This window comes from Rattus norvegicus, chromosome 1, assembly GCF_036323735.1.
Source record: "Rattus norvegicus strain BN/NHsdMcwi chromosome 1, GRCr8, whole genome shotgun sequence".
In the NCBI taxonomy this organism is placed as follows: domain Eukaryota; kingdom Metazoa; phylum Chordata; class Mammalia; order Rodentia; family Muridae; genus Rattus; species Rattus norvegicus.
In genome coordinates, this window is record NC_086019.1 from 173,917,602 (window position 1) to 173,938,242 (window position 20,641).

Consider the following 20,641-nt stretch of genomic DNA (forward strand, 5'->3'; position numbering starts at 1 on the left):
AAATAAAATTTCTTGTGTTTTGTGCACTGAAACCTGCACATGTGGGATTTGGTATATGGTTAGATTTTTAAAAGAACCATCCATTTTCTTTACCTGTAGCTCAGTAAATGAGCCTTTGTTCCACAGGCTCAGGACATTATACTCACTCTCCAGTACAACTCTGAGAGTAGACTAGTAACTCAGAAGCAAACGCAGGTGATTGATGGGCCCAAGGTGACAACACAGGAATAACTAACTAGCAACAATCAGCCCTTCAACTCCAGTACTCTTCAGGGAGTAGAGGAATAAGAATACTACAGTGTGCACTAAAATGTCAGTTGCTAAGGGTAAGAATTAACAAAGATAAGCATAACAGTTAAGAAGAGCAATCAGTATTGGAGGGACAGAGATAAAGTACTAGTGGAAAGTGAAGACAGTAGAGGCCAAAGGCATAGAAAGGGCAGCTAGAACTAAAGGGAGAATGAAAAGAGAGGTAAAGGAATTCAGTCAGACAGCTATTAACAATCCCAGCACTTGGCAGAGATTTGTCAACTTAAGGCAAACTCACACTCTGTGGGAAAGCCTATCTCAACATCCAACACGACCCAGTACAGCACAGGACTACGCTGGTCCACAAAAGTGAAATGATAAGTGTTATAGTGTCTCTTGATGGTCTCTCACAGAAACAGTGGTTCAGTCTGTCTTGGTAATGCTGCACGATGGCCGCATGCTGCAGCCTGTCTCCACATGGCTACCTTTGCGGACATAAGTACATTTTCTATGCTATCTTGGATTTCCATCTTTGACTATTTGGGTTGACAGGGGTGTTTTCCAATGAGAGGAAAACATTTGAGAAATTACATTTTCTATGATGAAATGTGTTGTTTACTCCACAACCAAAGGGTGTGGAGAGTGGAGCAAGAAACTTTGGATACAGAACTTCATTTAGCTCAGGCTGGCCTCAAACTATCTGTCTTAGTTAGGGCTACTATTGCTGTGATAAAACAACATGACCAAAAACAACTTGGGGAGAAAAGTGTCAATTTAGCTTACACTTTCCCTTTGCTGTGCATCATCAAAGGAAGCCAGGACAGGAACTCAAACAGAGCAAGAACCTGGAGGCAGAAGCTGATGCAGGGCTATGGAGGGATGCTGCTTACTGGCTTGTTCCTCATGGCTTGCTCAGCCTGCCTTCTTATAGAATCCAGGAGCACTAGCCCAGAGACAGCACCACTCCCAGTGGGCTGGGCTCTCCCCATCAATGAATAATTAAGAAAATGCCCTACCTCAGTGGTTTTCAACCTTCCTAATTCTGTCACCCTTTAATATATTTCATCATGTTGTGGTGACACCAACCATAAAATTATTTTTGTTTCTATTTCATAACTGTAATTTTGCTACTATTACTGTTATGATTATAATGTTTAAATCTGATATTTACAACCCTCCTGCGGAAGGGTTGTTTAGCCTCCAAAAGGGTCGCTATCTAGACTTTAGTTTGTGTCAAGCTGACATAAAACTATAGCAGTCATAGATAACCTTGATTTTTGATCCCTTTGCTTCCAGCTCCCAAGTGTTGAGCTTATAGATGTATACCACCACGCATGGCTGATTTTGCTTGAGTTGCCCTATGGAGCTTTTATCCTGCTCCCAACACCTCTTCCTTTCTGAGGTACATGCAGTGGTATACACATAATCAGAAATATTGTGAGTTTGAAGTCAGGTGGCTAATTTTAAAAAGAATTTATGTAAAAGAATAATATCAAGCAACCAATCAAAATTTCATATCTCTATATTTTATGTCAATGCTCTACCTCAAATTAATCCTCATTTTCTGATGTATAATTACTATTCATCCTGATATGTAGTTGTTCCAATACTATTTATAAAGAAATGAAACCCTTCATCTCTTTATTGCACCATTTTCAATGCTTTTGTGGAAAGTGACATAAATGGGTCTACTTCTGATTGTTCTTTCTCACTGACCTAGTGATTGATGTTTTGTGTCAACAGATCAGGATCAACCTTCGCTGATGTTTTTAAATTCTCTGATTTTGTTTGTTTATTGAGGGTGCCATCCTAAGTCTGTAGTACTTCCACAGAAATTTAAGAATCAGTTTGCTAACTGCATTTAGTATATAGTTCATTTACAGAGTGATAACTAGCATCTTAAAAACACTAATTCTTCCACATCCCTTGTCTTTATTAAATGATTATACAATTTAAACTTACTTAGTAACTCTTGTTAGTTTCTTGTTATTGTTTTTATATTCCATGTTTTACTTTGTAGCTCAACTATTATTATATACGTATGTTAGAAGAGTAAACATAGTCTTAAGGGGAGGTCTAAATTTGTCAACGGTTTATGCTGAAATTAATTCATACTGGATCATGTCAATGATACTGGAACAGTTTAAAACTGTGAGTTTATTTTTTATTGAACATGATTTGGGGAATCCTGACTATTTAAACATTGTGTGTGTGTGTGTGTGTGTGTGTGTGTGTGTGTGTGTATTTTAAGGATGTATGACTGTTCCTCCTGAAGGCAGAGGGTAAGCATGCTCCTAGGTGGGGATCACCTCTAATATTCAGTGTTTCTATTTCATAAGATTTCCAGCTTTAACCAGCTCTCCAAGGCTTAAAGAGACCAATATATAAGTGTGGTCACGAAGTGTGCTGATGCAGGGGCTGGAGAGATGGCGTAGTGGTTAAGAGGACCTCTTCCAGAGGACATGGGTTCAATTTTCAGTATCCATATGGCAGCTCACTGTCTGTGACTCCAGTTCCGGGGAAGTTGGCACCCTCACACAGACATACATGTGCGCAAAACACTAGTGAACATGAAAACAAGTCTTTAAAAAAAGAGACTTTAAAACTTTCTGATGTTTAGTGTTTGGTTTGTTCTACTTGTTCTTTTTCTTAAGAGTATAGGGAAAATATATTCAGAAATCTCTACTTCATAAGCAGAACTGTGTATCAAAATTATGATCTATGTTTATTTAGAATTTTCTCAGGTCTTTCTCTGTTTTGATGAGTGGGTTCCTCATAGAATGAAGTTTAATATAATGAGAGAAGTAGAGATTTCACTAGGTTTTCAAATAAAAATTTATTGTTAAAACACAATAGGTTTTACAGTAGCTAGGTTCTAGACATAATAAAAAAATTAAATAGAGGTTCAAGTCATGATTTTTTGTAGCTTTTTTTTTTGAAAAATATGATCCATCTTTTGAAATGAGATGTTATGCAGAAAGTAATTATACCCTGTATAAAACAGTGCTGTGAAAAATTTGTCTTGGCTTTTAAAGAACCTGATAAACAAAGTAGTTGTTGGCAGTACTCTTGTTCCCTTTGGTTTTCCCTTGAGGGCAAAAAAGAGACTAATTTCTAGGTCATGAAAAGAAAGATTACTAAATGTTTGAATCACTAACTAAAATTTAGTTCATTTAGTTATTGTTTCTTTCTTAAAATATCAACACAGATGTTTGGCCTGCTTTGAATTCTATGCTTTTGTAAAGGGTACTGTGAATGTCATATTCAACCACTTTATGCATGCTGTTTCAAAAAGAAAAAACACGATTAAACTCCAAATTGTAGTAAAGGACTATTCAAAGAAGGACAGTACATGTAGGCCAATTATAACCAGAAATGATGCTTATATGATGGCAAACACTGGTAGGAGCATGATGAACACAGGACTGTGGTGGTGTGAATAGACATGGCCTCTACAGACTCATGTGTTTAAACGTTTAGTCCATAGGGACTGACACACTCTTAGGAGCTGTGGCCTTATTATATAACAGGAGTGGCCTTGTTGGAGGAAGTAAGTCACTAAGGAGGTGGGACTTACAGTCATATATCTGCTGAAGGTACATCCAATGTCTCTCCCTGCTGCCAGGGAATCAAGATGTACAACTCGGCTCCTCCAGCACCATGCCTGGCCTGCACACTGCCATGCTTCCCACCATGATAATGGACTAAATCTTTGAAACTATAAGCCAGCTTAATTAAAGGTTTTGCTTTGTAAGAGTTCCCTTGGTCCTGGTGTCTCTTCACAGCCTTGGAAAACCTACCTAAAATTGGTACCAGGGACTGGGGTATTGCTGTGATGAGCCTGACCTGCTTTTGTTTGGAAAAGAGTGGATTTTAGGATTTTGGATTAGGAAAGCAGCAAAAATGCTTTAAGTGGAGCTTAACAGATCATACTATTAAGAACATGGAAGACTGCAGTGCTGAGGGTGTTAACTCTGGGGGCCTGGCTCAAAAGATTTCAGAGGCAAAACACTTTAGTATAGTGCCTAGACATTGTTCTTGTGATATTTTGGTGATGAATGTGGCTGGTTTTTGTTTTTGTCCAAAGAGTCTGCCTGAGGCTAAGGTGAAGAGAGTAGGATTAACTGCATCGGCAAAAGAAATCTCAAAACAGCCTAATATAGACTCTGTCCTGTGGTTCACTGTTATGAAGAGAGCATTTTGCAAAAAGAGAAAGCAAAAATACAAACTATACGTATGGTTCAAGGATTAAAGGGGCACAGGAAGTGGAATGGCTATTCCTGACTGGTGTGGGGTGGAATCTCAGGGTTGTTTTGATTTGCATTTCCCTGATGACTAAGGATGTTGAACATTTCTTTAGGTGTTTCTCAGCCATTCGATAATCCTCAGGTGAGAATGTTTTGTTTGACTCTGTACTCCATTTTTTAATAGGGTTATTTGACTCTCTGGAGTCTAACTTCTTGAGTTCTTTGTATATTTAGAGGGTTTTAGCCCTCTATCAGATGTAGGATTGGTAAAGGTCTTTTCCCAATCTGTTAGTTGCCATTTTGTCCTAATGACAGTGTCCTTTGCCTTACAGAAGCTTTGCAGTTATATGAGGTCCCATTTGTCGATTCTTGATCTTAGAGCATAAGCCATTGGTGTTTTGTTCAGGAAATTTTCCCCAGTGCCCATGTGTTCGAGATTCTTCCCCACTTTTTCTTCTATTAGTTTGAGTGTATCTGGTTTGATGTGAAGGTCCTTGATCCACTTGGACTTAAGCTTTGTACAGGGTGATAAGAATGGATCAATCTGCATTCTTCTACATCCTGCCCTCCAGTTGAACCAGCACCATTTGTTGAAAATGCTGTCTTTCTTCCATTGGATGGTTTTAGCTCCTTTGTCCAAGATCAAGTGACCATAGGTGTGTGGGTTCATTTCTGGGTCTTCAATTCTATTCCACTGGTCTATCTGCCTGTCTCTGTACCAATACCATACACTTTTTATCACTATTGCTCTATAATACTGCTTGAGGTCAGGGATGGTGATTCCCCCAGAAGTTCTTTTATTGTTGAGTATAGTTTTTGCTATCCTGAGTTTTTTGTTATTCCAAATGAATTTGCAAATTGCTCTTTGTATCTCTATAAAGAATTGAGTTGGAATTTTGATGGGGATTGCATTGAATCTGTAGATTGCTTTTGGCAAATCTTGCCCTAAGCCACATGTAGTCTTTTTTTTTTTTTAATTTTTTTTCATTTTCATTGTTTTCCAAACAGGGTTTCGCTATGTCTAGCTGTCCTAGAATTCAAATTCATAGAGATTCATCTGATTCTATCTCCAAAGTGCTGGGACTAAAGCTGTGTACTATTATGTCTGGCCTCTGTTGATGGCATATTATAAGTTTGTGGTCATCTACAGGTCCCACTATTACTTACTAAATTGATCATAATTTTGCCACTGTTCTAAAATGTCATTTTGCCATAAAGTACATTTTAATATAAGTGTGTATCGATTTGGGCTATTTATTCTGTTCTATTGGTCAATTGGATTATAACTGTGCCAATGCTGTATTATTTAATTATCTGAGAGCTGACAAAGTCTCCATGACTTATTCTTTTTCTTGTTCTTATTAGGACAAAATTGGGAATTACAAGGAGGATTTTTTTTTTTTTTTAATCTTCTACTTGGATTTTGGCAGGAATTATATCACCTCTAGAGATTATTTTGAGAACTACTATCACATACTGTTTGCATTTATTTAGGCTTCTTTCATCTACAAATTTTATTAGCAATTCTATCCTGTAGCTTTTGTTTCTACTATGCCATACTTTTGATACATTTTAAAGATTCCAATAATCCTCAATATTTAAAGAGAACAGGATGGCAACCAAAAAGAGGCCAAAATTGTTTCTTCTAATTTGGGTTTTCATTATTTTGTAGGACGCTTTTTCTTTTCTTTTCTTTTCTTTATTAGATATATTTCTTTACTTACATTTCAAACGTTATTCCCCTTCCTGGTTTACTGTCCATAAGCTCCCATTCCTTCCCCTCTCCCTCCCCCATACAGGTATTCCCCTTATACATCCCCCTTATTGCTCCCCCCAAATTCCCCTGCACTGGGGGTCCAACCTTGGCAGGACCAAGGGCTTCCCCTTCCCCTGGTGCCCCAACAAGGCTATTCTGCTACCTATGCAGTTGGAGCCCTGGGTCAGTCCATGTACAGTCTTTCAGTAGTGGTTTAGTCCCTGGAAGCTCTGGTTGGTTGGCACTGTTGATTTATGGGGTTGCAAGCTCCTCCAACTCTTTCAATCCTTCCTCTAATTTCCCCCAAGGGGCTCCTGTTCTCAGTTCGGGAATGTTATTTCTGTAAGATCATATATTTATTCTGAAGCCTATAGGAAACTGTTTCTTATAATTCATTCATTCATCATTGGATTGTTCATCATTAATTGCTCTCTGCTTCAATATCATCTAAAAACTAACAAGGGAGTGACATATGCAGAGAGAATTTTGATTTCTTAAAAAAACCAGTTATGTTTTGTAAATTTTTTTTATCCCAGGTGTGGGATAAACGGCTGCTTCACAGCAGGTGTTATGACTTGCTTCACGCACTACCAGGGGCATGATTCCTGTCAGCTGCAGTTAGTTTAATTCTGGGGATGCTGGAGAAGGTGTACATGGGAGAGCCCAGAGAGGGCCTGCAGAAGCTGCTGCTCCAGGTTGTTACTCTGAATTGATGAGGAGAAATTGGAGATAGTCTGAAGATGAACATTGGACTTTCCTCAAGGGATTCAACATCCCTAATTACTAGGAAGTAGTCCAAAGAGGTGTATGCTCCCTTTACCCTCTAACCTTCTTTCTTTCCTACCTAGTGTTGAGGGTTTGGGAGGGATTACAGTGGAATAAAAAGTTAGAAGGGTGGTAGGTATAAGAACCCAATGAAATAGTCAAAAAAATAATACACTAACAGATGTAACTAGAGAATTTGGTAATATATGACTCTAAGCCTTTTGATATTGCTCATATTACAAAATGAGTATAGTATCATAGTACTTGTCAATAGAAAACAAGGAAAGAACAAAGTGAGGATTTCCATTAGCTAGCGAGCAAGTGACTCAACAGATCTCAGCTCTTCTTAGGCTATCGCAGTCTCAAGACATTGATATTACAGTAGCTAATATATCTCTTGGGGAAAAAAAGGTGTTTGCAAAAGGGGAATAATCCAAAGTCACTCAAGATTACCTGCAGAGTACAATTCATCATCCTTATTATGTAGTCAAACTGTTGATGGTCCAATATTGCCCGGTTCTGCTGAACATGCAAACCCAGTTCATCAGTGAGACACTGTCTTGCTGCTTTTCCTTTAAGGGCCCTCAAGGCAGCGGGAAGAGTCTGAAGAAGAAGAGAATTCCAAGTGAATTCCAAAAGTACCTTCAAGCAACCACACTGAAAATGCAAATACATCCTGTCAAGTATTTAACAAAGTCACTAGAATTGAATTCTGAGGGAATGGGTGATTCACTACTAAGACCAACTGTAAAGCAGATTTGTAATTATATGTTCGTTTATAGGACAGCAAGAAGAACAAGTACAAGTAGCTTGTAATGCAAACTGAGAAAGCATTAAATTGACTCCTCCCTCCCTGGACTTGACAGAACTTTAATGACCAAATAGGCTGCTGCTTAGATCGTGACTCAAAGCTATAGACATTTAGACATATTTAGATGTTATCTTTAATGAGAGCATTGCTTTCATTGTAAGAACATTCAGAAATGGCTCCCTAATTTACTATATAAACCTGTTCATTTGCATTTTGTAATAAAAAGCTTATTTAATTTGAAAAACCTAAAAGTATAGAAAAAAGTACAAATAAGAAGTTAAGGAAAATTATCAGACAATAGGGCACAACATTAGAAGCAGGTATAAAAACATCGTGCAAAGCCTGGTATGGTGGCATACACCTACCTATATTCAGAGGGGCTGAGGCAGGAGGATCAGTAACACAGCATCAATGTAGACTACTACACAGTGGGACATTGTCTCCAAAACCCCCAGACCAAAACAAACCAAAACAAGAAGTAAACAGCATGCAGAAGCTGGAGGCGGTAACCAACCAACGGAACCCTCAGCACGAAAACGTGAGGGACAATAAGGTGGTCATAGAGAAGGCAGCAAGCAACTGTACATATTTACCAACCCCTTGTAGCAGATGTTGAGAACTGACCATGAGTCACCAAGAAAATGCTATGTCATGTTCAGCATGGTCCACTGAAGAAGGCAAGAAAACCCAAGGACACATTTACATTTAGTATCAGTTTCTAGTATTCACTATACAAGTTAATTAGATTCCTTGCAAAAACTGAAATTATATATAAAATAAAGTAAGTGAAAAAAGTTTTAAAGAGCCAAGCTTTTATATTGGAGAGAAAGTGGCTGGAGAGACATGTACTACTTTTTCAGAATATGTAAGTTCAGTTCCCAGCAGCCACCCACATCAAGTGACTCTTCACAGTATAACTTCTGCTTTTGGGGGATTCTGGTGCCATGGCCCCTGCTAACACCAACACACACACACACACACACACACACACACACACACACACACACACACACACACACACAAATGGTAATATGAAATCTTTGTAACAAAAACTTGTAAAAAAAAAAATGACTACCGAATTTCTCTTGTAGGCATACATTTGAACTAGTCTTAAATTTTAAACACTATTCATTTAAATCGTTAAAATACTTAAAGAGGGGGTTGGGGATTTAGCTCAGTGGTAGAGCGCTTGCCTAGCAAGCCCAAGGCCCTGGGTTCGGTCCCCAGCTCCGAAAAAAAGAAAAGGAAAAAAAAAATACTTAAAGAGGCAAAATTGAATTAGAAAAGAGATCACTTGATAACTTCAAAATGTAACCCTAAAAGGAAAATAATAGGAAAAATGTTTTATTACCTTCTCAGTCTCCAAAGTTTTATTTTCAAATATGAATGAGATGCAGTTTCTAACAACTTCCAGTCTCTGTGCACTGTTAAAAACTGTTATCACTTTATCCATTATTGAAACTATGGAGGAATATAAAGAGAACACAAATAAATTAAAACTGCATACATTATGTACCAACTAGGCTAATCTTTCAAATCCTTGGAAAAAGTAAATTAACAAATGCCATGCAACAAAGAAAAAATACTATATATTGGTCACGCTAATAGTTTTAAAGTAATTAAATTTTCCCTTTGGAGGCTACAATTTAGTTTAAATTTTATAATAATGAAGAAATAAATTACTAGTATAACATATAATATATACATATCTAAGAAATCAACTTCAAGAGACACCCAAAATGCTAAACTAGAGCTAAAACAGGAAATAGCTCCACTATCATGAGTCTTTAACATATCTCCCTCAACTACTAGGGAAGAAGAGACAAGTATCACTAAAGACCGACAGTCCATGAACCTCCAGAGAGCAGGCAGGGGACTGACCCAGGCCCTCTGCATCTATGCAACAGTTGTAAGCTTTGTCTTCATGTAGGACTCCTAACAGCAGGGGCTGGGGTGGCTGTCTCTGACTACGCTGCCTGCCTTTGGCACTCTTTTCCCTAACTGCTGCCTTGTCTAGCCTCAACGATGTACCTAGTCTTACTGCAACTTGATATGCCAAGGCTGGCTGATATTCAAGGGAGACCTCCCCTTTTCTGGAGGAGTGAATGGGGACAGGGGCAGGGACTAGGAGGGGAGAAGGGTGGGGAAACTGTGGTCAGGATGTAAAATGAATAATTAAAAGAAAAAGAAACAGACAGACAGTCCATAGATCTGCTTCTTTCTCTTGGTCTCATATTGAACTTGAGCTGGAAGAGATGAAGTCTCAAAATAGAGGGCCATGATCCAAAGGAACCAGAGAAGTTGAGGAAGCCTTTTATTGGCGGTCTGAGCTTTCAAACTACAGATGATGGATTAAAAGCACCTTGTGAGGAATGAGACACTCTTACAGTATGCAGTAATCAGAGATCCCCAAACAAAACATTCCAAGGGCTTTGGATTTGTACCTACTCTTGTGTTGAAAAGGTGGATGCTACAATGTGTGCTCAGCTACACAAGGTTGATGGGGTTGTGGTGGAACCAAAGAGAGCTGTTGCTAGAGAGGATTCTGTAAAGCCGGGTACCCATTTAACAGCAAAGAAAAGAATTGGTGGTTAAAAGAAGATACAGAACACAATTCAAAGAAGAATCTTTCTTTTTTGAGAAATATGGCAAGATTGAAACCATAGAGGTTATGGAAGACAGACCGAGTGGAAAAAAGAGGATTTGAATTTGTAACTTTTGATGAAGATGATGAGATAAAATTGTTCAGAAAAGTCACAGTATTAATGGGCAAAATTCTAAACAAGAGATACAACTGGCTGAATCACAGAGACATCATGGAGGTAAATTTGACAATTTTATGGGTCATGAAGAGAACTTTGGAGGTAGGGAGGTAACTGGTGGAGGAGGAGGCTATGGTGGTTGAGATGGTAGGTGGTGGACTTGGTGGTAGAGGAGAAGGAGATGATGGTTACAATGAAGGAGAAAATGTTGGTGTAGGTAACTGTGGTGCTAGTGGGAACTTTGAAATTATAATGAGTAAGAGCAATCAAATTATGAACCAAATCCAATTATGACGGGGGCGGGGGGCAGTTTGGTGGAAGTGGCTGAGGTACCCAGAGCAGTGGCTGTGGGTCTGGTGGTAGAAGTGATAGGTGTGGTAGGAAGAGGTTTTAAAACAGCAGAAAAGGGAGGGCTAAGTCCTCAGCAGGCGAGAGAGGGAGGCATTGTCAGGAAAGCTGCAGGTTACGTTGAGACAGCTGTTCCAAATACATTAGGGAAACTATAAAAAAAATTACCACAAAAAAACCCCAATTATCTATCCTGAGAAAAATTACTTGAGCTTAAACAGGGAACCCTTCTTGTTCAGGATTGTCAGAGCCACAGTTTGCAGATGTGCAGCTATTGGTTGATACAATGTAGTGTCAATTAGATGTACATTCCTGAGGTCTCTTGTCTGTTGGAGCTTTTTGTTTTCATTACAATCAGGTATATTGCCCAGTAAACTGTGGTAGAGGCACTGGGAATAAATAATAAAGAAAATTTAAACTTAGAAAAAAGGAAAAAAGACAGTACTATTCAATATAGTACCCAAAGTCTAGCTAGAACAATAAGACAACAAAAAGAGATCAAGGGGATACAAATTGGCAAAGAAGAATTAAAGGTATCACTATTTGGAGATACATGATAGGATACGTAAGTCACCCCAAAAATTCTACCTGAGAACTTCTCCAGCTGATAAAAAACATCAGCAAAGTAGGCAGATATAAAATTAACTCAAATCAGTAGCCTTCCTTTATACAAATGATAAACAGGCTGAGAAAGAAATTAGGGAACATATTATTTTCACAATAGCCACGGATAACATAAAATATCTTAGGGTAACTCTAACCAAACAAGTAAAAGATCTTTATGATAAGAACTTTAAGTCTCTCAAGAAAGAAATAGAAGAAGATCTTAGAAAATGGAGAGATCTCTCATGCTCATGGATTGGCAGAATGAACATAGTAAAAATGTTCATCCTACCAAAGGCAATCTACAGATTCAATGCAATCCCCGTCAAAATCCCAACACAATTCTTCAAAGACATGGAAAGAGCAAATCAATCAAACTGAGAATTCACAATGGAGAAATCTCGAATGGCTGAGAGGCACCTAAAGAAATGTTCAAAGTCCTTAGTGGTCAGAGAAATGCAAATCAAAACGACCCTGAGATTTCACCTCACACCAGTCAGAATGGCTAAGATCAAATACTCAGGTGACAACACATGTTGGCAATGATGTGGAGAAAGAGGAACACTCCTCCATTGCTGTGGGATTGCAAACTGGTACAACCACTCTGGAAATCAATCTGGAGGTTCCTCAGAAAATTGGAAATAGACCTACCTAAAGACCCAGAAAGACCACTTTTGGTAATATACATCAAGGATGCCCCACCATGTCACAGGGCACATGTTCCATTATGTTCATAGCAGCCTTATATATGTGATAGCCAGATGCTAGAAACAACGGAGATGTCCCAGAACAGAAGAATGGATGCAGAAAATGTGGTTCATTTACACAATGGAGTACTACTCAGCTATTAAGAACGAGGACATCCTGGGTTTTGCAGGCAAATGGATGGAACTAGAAAATGTCATTCTAAGTGAGGTAAATCAGACCCAAAATGACATGCACGGTATGTTCTCACTAATAAGTAGATATTAGCCAAAACCAAACCAAACCAAAACAAAACAAAAACAAACCCAAAAAACCCAAAACAAAAAACAAAATACAGAATACCCAAGTGTACTGGCTAGTTTTGTGTGTCAACTTGACACAAAATGGAGTTATCACAGAGAAAGCAGCCTCAGTTGAAGAAATGCCACCATGAGACCCAGCTGTAAGGCATTTTATCAACTAGTGATCAAGGTGGGAAGACCCAGTACATTGTGGGTGGTACCATTGTGGGTTCTATAAGAGAGCAAGCAGAGCAAGCCAGGGGAAGCAAGTCAGTAAGGAACATCCCTCCATGGCCTCTGCATCAGTTCCTGTTTCCTGCCCTGTGTGATCTCCAGTCCTGACTTCCTGTGGTGATGAAATGTAAGCTGAATAAACCCTTTCTTCCCCAACCTGCTTCTTGGTCATGACGTTTTGTGTAGGAATAGAAACCCCGAATAAGACACCAAGATACAGTACACAGAACTCAAAAAGGGCAACAAGCTTAAGGGCCTAAGAGAGGACGCCTCCGTTCCACTTGGGAGGAAGAAGAAAGCAACCACAAGTAGGGAGGGAAGGAGGGATAGGGGAGGGAAAGCGGATGGGGGTCTGGGGGAAAGGGGAACATGATCTGGTATTGGGTGGGGGAAAAGAACTGAAGCCCTGAAGGCCAGCAGAAAATGGAAACAGGTGACCTCACGAGGAAGGAAGATGGGAGGACCCTCTAGAATGTATCAGAGACCTGGGAAATGAGAGACTCTCAGGACTTAAAGTGGGGACCCTAGATGAAAAGCCCTACAGAGTGGAGAGGGAATTGAATCCACCTCCAGCAGAAAGACAGGGCATCAAGTGAGGGGTAGGGTTGCTATCCCACAGCCAAAGCTCTGACCCATAATTCTTCCTGTCTGAAAGAAATGCAGGGATGGAAATGGAGAAGAGCCTGAGGAAAAGAAGGTCCAGCAACAGGCCCAAAGTGGGTTCCCCAGCTCAAGGGGTGGCGGCTCCAAGACTTGACACCATTCCTGACGCTATGAGAAGTTCACAAAAAGGGACCTACCATGACTACTCTCCAAAAAACCCAACAAGCAGCTGAAAGAGTAGGATGCAGATCTGTGCACCCAACCAATGCACAGAAGCTGCTGACCCCTCTGGCTGAATTAGGGAAAAGCTGAAGGAAGCTGAGGAGGAGGGCGACCCTGTAGGAGGACCAGCACTCTCAATTAGCCTGGACCCCTGAGATCTCCTAGACACTGGATCACCAACCAGACAGCATACATCAGCTGAGATGAGCCCCCAACACATACACAGCAGAGGACTGCTGGGTCTGGGTTCAGTCAGAGAAGATGAGCCTAACCCTCAAGAGACTGGAGGTCCCATGAAGTTTAGAGGTCTGGTGGGGTGGGGACATCCTTGTGGAGATCGGGGGAAGGAGGAAGTGAGGGGGCGGGAGGAGGTATGGGTTGTGGAACTCTTGGGGTATAGACCCAGAGGGGAATAAAATCTGGAGTGTGAAAACAAACAAACAAACAAGCAAACAAACAAACAAATAAATAAATTTGGATATCTGGTAAGGGAATCACTTGAAAACTTAAAAATTATAATAATTCAATAACAAACATCTCAAATTAAAACTGGACAAAGACACTCTTTTAAAAATTTATTTGAAGACAGGACTTTACTCCGGCTGCTGAGACGTTGGTGTACGCCACCGTAAGCAGCATTATAGACATTAACAGAAGCTGCATACAAGGGGACAAAGAGTGCTTAGCATTGTGGTGCTGGGAGGTGTCACACCCTTGTGTGTCACTGCTGTAGAGTATAATGTAGGGCACCTGCTAAGGAAAAGAGTGCCAGCTCCTTAAAACACAGTGTTCTTGGGAATGTGTTCAATAGAAATGGAAACATATCCATAAAAAGGTTGCATATCAGTGTTCTCAGCAACATTATTACTAAAACTCCCAAAGCAAAACCAACTCAAATTTCCATCTCCTTATGAATATTTTTGAAAAGGTCAAATGCACATACATTTCTCCTCACTGTTGAACATTATTCACCCACAAAAAACAATGGCATACTGACACATGCTACTGTAAAAATTTTGAAAACATGCTAAATGAATAAGCCCCTCACAAAGGCACACATTTATACAAATGCTCATGATAGGCAAACCCATGAAGACAGGAAGTAGATTTCTCTCCAACCTGGACAGAAGGAAGTAGGAAATAACTGGTAACAGAAACAAAAGAACAATGGCTTAAGAAAATGTTCTTGGGGCTGGGGATTTAGCTCAGTGGTAGAGCGCTTACCTAGGAAGCGCAAGGCCCTGGGTTCGGTCCCCAGCGCCGAAAAAAAGAACCAAAAAAAAAAAGAAAAAAAAAAAAAAAAAAGAAAATGTTCTTAAGGGGCTAGAGAGATGGCTCAGCGGTTAAGAGCACTGACTGCTCTTCCAGAGGTCCTGAGTTCAATTCCCAGCAACCACATGGTGGCTCACAACCATCTGTAAAGAGATCCGATGCCCTCTTCTGGTGTATCTGAAGACATCTACAGTGTACTTATACATAATAAGAAAATGTTCTTAACTAAACAGTGGTGATGACACAGTAAACTAAGTCATTGGAAAGTTGCTGCACTGGATACTCGTAGGACTTTCAGTATGCGAACTACAAAAAACTGCTTCAAGCTCAACAAACTGTTACAAGAATGAAGCAGATTTTACAGTGCCAGTGCTTAGATAATTACCACTTTTTATGGGAGGAAGGATGGATGAAGTAGTTTCTGTTGATAATACTTAATATATTCCCTAGGTAGCTCAGTCTGGCCTAGAGCTTAGGTCAGTCTTCCTGCTTTAGCCTCCCAAGTGCTGGGATTATAGAAATATGTCACTTCCCATCTCATAAAAGGTACATTTTTAAAATGAGCAAACACACACACACACACACACTCACACACACACACACACACACATGCACACATACACGGATGCATGTACACATGCGCACACACACATACACACTCACACACACACATGGATGCATGTACACACACACACACACACACACACACACACACACACACACACACACACACACACACACACACACACATACATACCAACAGGTGGCCCTGCTGGCACTATGCATTTCTTTTCTGTTCGTGTAGCAGGAGTTGCATTCTGGTTCTTAGCAAGATTTTCCTGTATTAGTTCTTGAACTCGGGCTTCATTAATTTTTGGGAAAGGAAGAATATGAACTCTCAAGTGGGATCCTTCTGTTGGACGTGGAACTTTCTGGAATGCCATATGAGGGTTTGGATTCTCCTGTAACATCAGACAGAAGAAAAATGATCTAAGTTAGCATATTTAACATGACTGTTAAAATAGGAAGAATAAAAGAGCACAGGGATACACTGAAGTCAGACAGGTGAGTGATTATACATTCATATGGGTCCTATGTCTGTTGCTTGCATTGCCAAGCTGGAAAGGCAAAGGCTAACGAACTTGACGCTAAACTGGGTTAGCTGAATACAGAACGCCAGACTCTTTCTCCAAGCTCTTTCACAGCAGCATGTGAGACAGTTGGCTGTCTTCTTCAATCATAGGCACATCATGCTTTGATTTTACATCTGGTTGCATCTCCTCACCTCTTAATTATGTGAATACTCCAATGCTCAATCATTGGACCTCTATTCGACTGACACTAAAATCCTTTGGAGAACACTTCCAGTCTCTTAGCCCTTTATTATAAAGACATCGATGATTCAATATTCTTAACCTGATTGTTCAATCCAATTCTACAGTCCTCTATTTAACTATGTACAACAAAGTATTTCCACTAAGATTTAAAATAACAATGAAGTCTATTTAGAAATCTATTTTACTCAGTCTTGATCACTGAATATATATTTTTCCGGTCCTTCCTGTGGTAGGATTGGTCATCTCTAATCCCTCTTTCTAACATACAATTATACATTTTTCTATCAACCTTGTGGATTTTACTGTCGAGAGTACATTTCTAATCTGCCTATATCTCCTTTTAGTTTAAGCTAACAGCTCTCAGACTATTCAGAACTACTGGTCTCCCTGATTCTGCCCCTTTCCATCTCTCAACAGTAAGTCAGCGATATCATTAAAACATGAATAACCACCACACAACCTTATTCATTCAAGAAGACCCTTCACCAGAGTAAAAGCCAAAGTTATTAAGGAGACTACAAGTTCTAGCCTTTTTATTCAACTACATGTATTTGATCTGAGGCTCGCAGGTTTTCCTGTCCTTGCCTCATGGCTTTGGCACAGCTGTTCCCTTGGTCTGAAATGCTTCTTTGCTTCCTCCGAATTTGCAGTTCTAATAGACATCTTTTATGGACACTTTGGCAAAATTATATTGCCTCCCTTAATACATCCCTTATTTTCTTTATATTTTTCTCTTTAATATATTAAACCCTTTTACATACTATAAATTATTATTGTCCAGCCTTGTTTCTCTGAAATGAAACACCACAGAAGTAGACATTTTGCTTGGTTTAAAAGGTATTTTCTAGTTAAAAATTTTAAACCATTTTATTTTTCTTTAGAAATATGCATGTGTGTTTCTGTGTGCATATGCACACTTGTATAAATCTGCCTGTAGAGGCCAGAGAAGGGCATTGATTATCCTGGAGCTGTGGTTCTAGGTGGTAATGAATTGTCTGATGTTGGTGCTGAGAATTAAACCTGTTGGGCCATCTCTCCAGACCCATATTAAAAAGTTAGTATTTTTTTATTTTTGCTGCTTTTGTTTCATTTGTCTTATTCTATATACCTATTGCAGGAAAAATATGTAAACATGTAGAAGGCACTAAAATACTTTCCACTGCACTCTATCAACATTATAATAATATAGTTAATTTAAAGTTTCTGGGGCAGGAGATTGAACGCAGGACTTTATGCTTCCGCTGAGCTATCCCCATAACCCCATCAGCTAATATTTTTAAATACTCTTAGGGCCTGTATGAAACGTTATCTAGCATCAATTTAAGGAGGATTCTATTTCAAATGCTGAGCAGAGTGGAACTCAGGTATTCTATAAAGTTCTCTAGGGAAGGCTGCTTTACAACCTTTCTTAGACCACTTCTAGCATTTATTATCCTTCTGCCACCAGAAAATTCCTTATTTCCACTGAACCTATGCTATTCATGCTGTAGACTAAACTCATTAGTATCCTATAACATGTTCTTGTCAGTTAAAAATGGTCAACTGTCACCATCTATTAGAACTATTCCCCCCAAATTCTTTCTGGTTATATGGCTGAGATCCAGAAAAAGAAAAAGGTGGATTTGGGCAGAGGACACAGCATTTCTTGGAACAAAATGGAAATGAGACAGTCTGGTGTGTCAAAACACTGATTTTGGGTCTTGTACTGCTCAATGTGTGATGCTTGACAAATAACTCACCTAAGATAGATAGATAATCAGGCTTGTGTTTCTGCCCGGAATACACAGACATCAGCCTCCGTGGTCCCTAGGATTCACTTCTTTGCTTTCATCACTAGGCATGACTTCTATCCATATTCTCAAAATATTATGTTTTCTAAAATACAGTGGACATAGTTTTTCTAGAGCAGAGAGGTAATTCCTATGGACCTTGAATCCCAAATCCTTTAAAAATATTATTTCTATTTAGACTAATTTTTATAGCAATAAAAAACCTTCTCTGTACTTTATTTCAAATGAAGTAAATAGTTATCATGACAGCTTTTAAAGATTTTTTGTATATGTGTATCATGTATATGTTCATATGTGTCAAGTGAAGCATGTGTGAAGGCCCGAGGAAAATTTTGGGTGCTAGTCCTCACTTTATATCTTGTTTGAGACAGGTCTCTTTTGTTCACTACTGTGTAGGTTAGGCTAGCATGCTTGCGAGCTTCTGGCATTTCTCCTAGCTGTACATTCCACCTCCCCACTGAAGTACACTGAAATAAATTATGGACTTGGACACTACTGTGTCTTGTTTTTACATGAACTCTGGGGATTTGAACTCGGGTTGTCAGGTTTACATGGCTTTACCCACTGAGCCATATAGAGCCTCATTTTAACAACTTCTAAAACATAAAAAAAAAAAACTAAAGTAGAAAGTTTTATAATAATGCAAGTATCTCTGAGTTACATTTTATTTTCCTTACCATCTCTATTACCTGCTGTTCAAATAATGGCTAAGGTCATTTAGAAAAAATAAAGGTTACACACAACACTTCTAGTCAAAATCTGTAATGTGGCATGTTTATCTTTACAGGAAAATAAAAAACACATAAAAGTCAAGGAAGTTCAGAAGACTACAGCTTGGATCTTACAAGTCCCCCAGTGACCCATATGCTAGGCTTCGTCATCAGCCATTGATGCTCCTGGGAGTGCTAAAATCCTTAGGAGTTAGGGTCCAGAGGAAGGAAGTTATATCACAAGGTATGCACCCTTGATGAGGATATTGGCCCCTTCCTGTCTCTGTTTCTTAGCTACACTGAGATGAACAGCCTCTTTTACTATGAACAGTCATCATGATGAGCTATGTCACTATACCCAAAACATCAGTCCAGCAGATTTTCCTTAAAGTCTCTGAACCATAAAGTCAATATTAATCTTTCCTCCTTGTAAGTTAATTGTTTCAGGTACTTTTTTCCAGTACTATACTGACTAATGGAGAGAAAAATGGCTGAGTCAAGGTTTCCAGATGTATGCAACCTTATATAACCTTATGACTCTTAGTCAAGGGTTAAATGAACAAGCTGAATAGTCAGCCCAGAAACAAGATTAGACATGAAAACATGATAAAACCAGGTAGCATTACAATTCAACAGCAAATTTAGATAATCCAGGGTACAAGGTACTTTTAGTTTATGTTTCTGACTTCAGAATGCCCGGGGGTTCACATCCAAGCCTGAGTACTTCATTAGTAGTATGATACGGGACAGGATGACTTGCTCATCCTCATCTGAAGTATCATAGACGTCTCGTGAGGGCTATCACCAGTTGTTATTGAGACGTTCTCATAACACAAATACTTACATGCACCCCAGGATCAATCTCAGACTATTTTCTAAAAGTCTAGATTACATTTATTTTAAAAATAGCTCATTATTACATACTTTGTATGATACCATGTGTTTAAAATGAAATGTACTCCTTTCCTTTCTAATATTGCAATACCAACTATGTATATGCTAGTAATAATAGCAATTGCACTTGTAGTAGAAGTAGCAGCAAGCCTAAAATAAATCACTTCTTAAAGAAATGATGTTGCTCACTAACAGTGTTCCTATAAACAAATCAGAAAACCTGTAAACCAAGTCTATAAGCCTTTGAAAACCCCATGCTAAAAGTTCAAAGGTGAGCCTCTCTGTCGTTGCAGAAACATTCTATAGTGAAATGTAGACCTTGAATAGATTTGGTAATTTATGACACACGTGTTTATCTGATGCAAATATACTATTTGGTTCCCTAGCTGCTGTGTCTGTGCACTACTGCCCTCTAATGGGCAGCATGTTAAGTGTAGACGAACCTATGTGTCACAAAACTGCTTGAACCCCATATCACTTGTGTGAAACAAGCAGCAAGAAAAGGAAGCTCAAGTTAGGATTTGCTATATTCCAGAAGGTCTTAAAAATATCTACTCTTCTCACTATGAATTGGTCTGGACTGGCTTCTTATGTTCCTGATTTCATTAAAAACTGTAATCTAGTTTTACAGCTGAAACCAGGAAATCAGTTATTTTCTAACAGTCCAAACCAACAAACAAATTCTTACTTGAGTTCAGAGAATGTAAATTTAAAGTAACAACCAAAGACTCAGACAACTAAACACAGTGACACGGAAACAATTTTGTGCAAGTCCACCAGAATGAACAGCCTGAGAAAGTGTGGCTAAATTCAGCCCTTTCATTGGGAGTAAATTTTAAATTTTGATGATGATTTTCAAAATCCTGATATAGTACACATAGGGAGAAGCTCACTGATTTTGTCAGATTTTTAAAAAAATTACCAACTATAAATCAGTGGTCAGGCAACATCAATTTTCTTCATTATTTGTCAGACTAAATGAGAGTATGCTTAGGATTTATAGAAAAGAAGGCCAAACACACATGTCAAATACACAAACAAAACAAAACTCC

At 39.0% G+C, this 20,641-nt stretch overlaps 1 protein-coding gene across 13 annotated transcripts in view; it reads right to left on the bottom strand.

Annotated features, from left to right (window-relative positions):
• The window catches only part of Sbf2 (SET binding factor 2), a 366,952-nt gene that overhangs the window by 129,964 nt on the left and 216,347 nt on the right, over nucleotides 1-20,641 (bottom strand). For all 13 annotated transcript variants that reach the window (XM_039091527.2, XM_008759798.4, XM_063274831.1 and 10 more), the window contains 3 exon segments: nucleotides 15,616-15,820; nucleotides 9,180-9,289; nucleotides 7,471-7,620 (listed from right to left, as the gene is read on the bottom strand). In XM_039091527.2, the coding sequence (XP_038947455.1) occupies nucleotides 7,471-7,620; nucleotides 9,180-9,289; nucleotides 15,616-15,820 (465 nt within the window).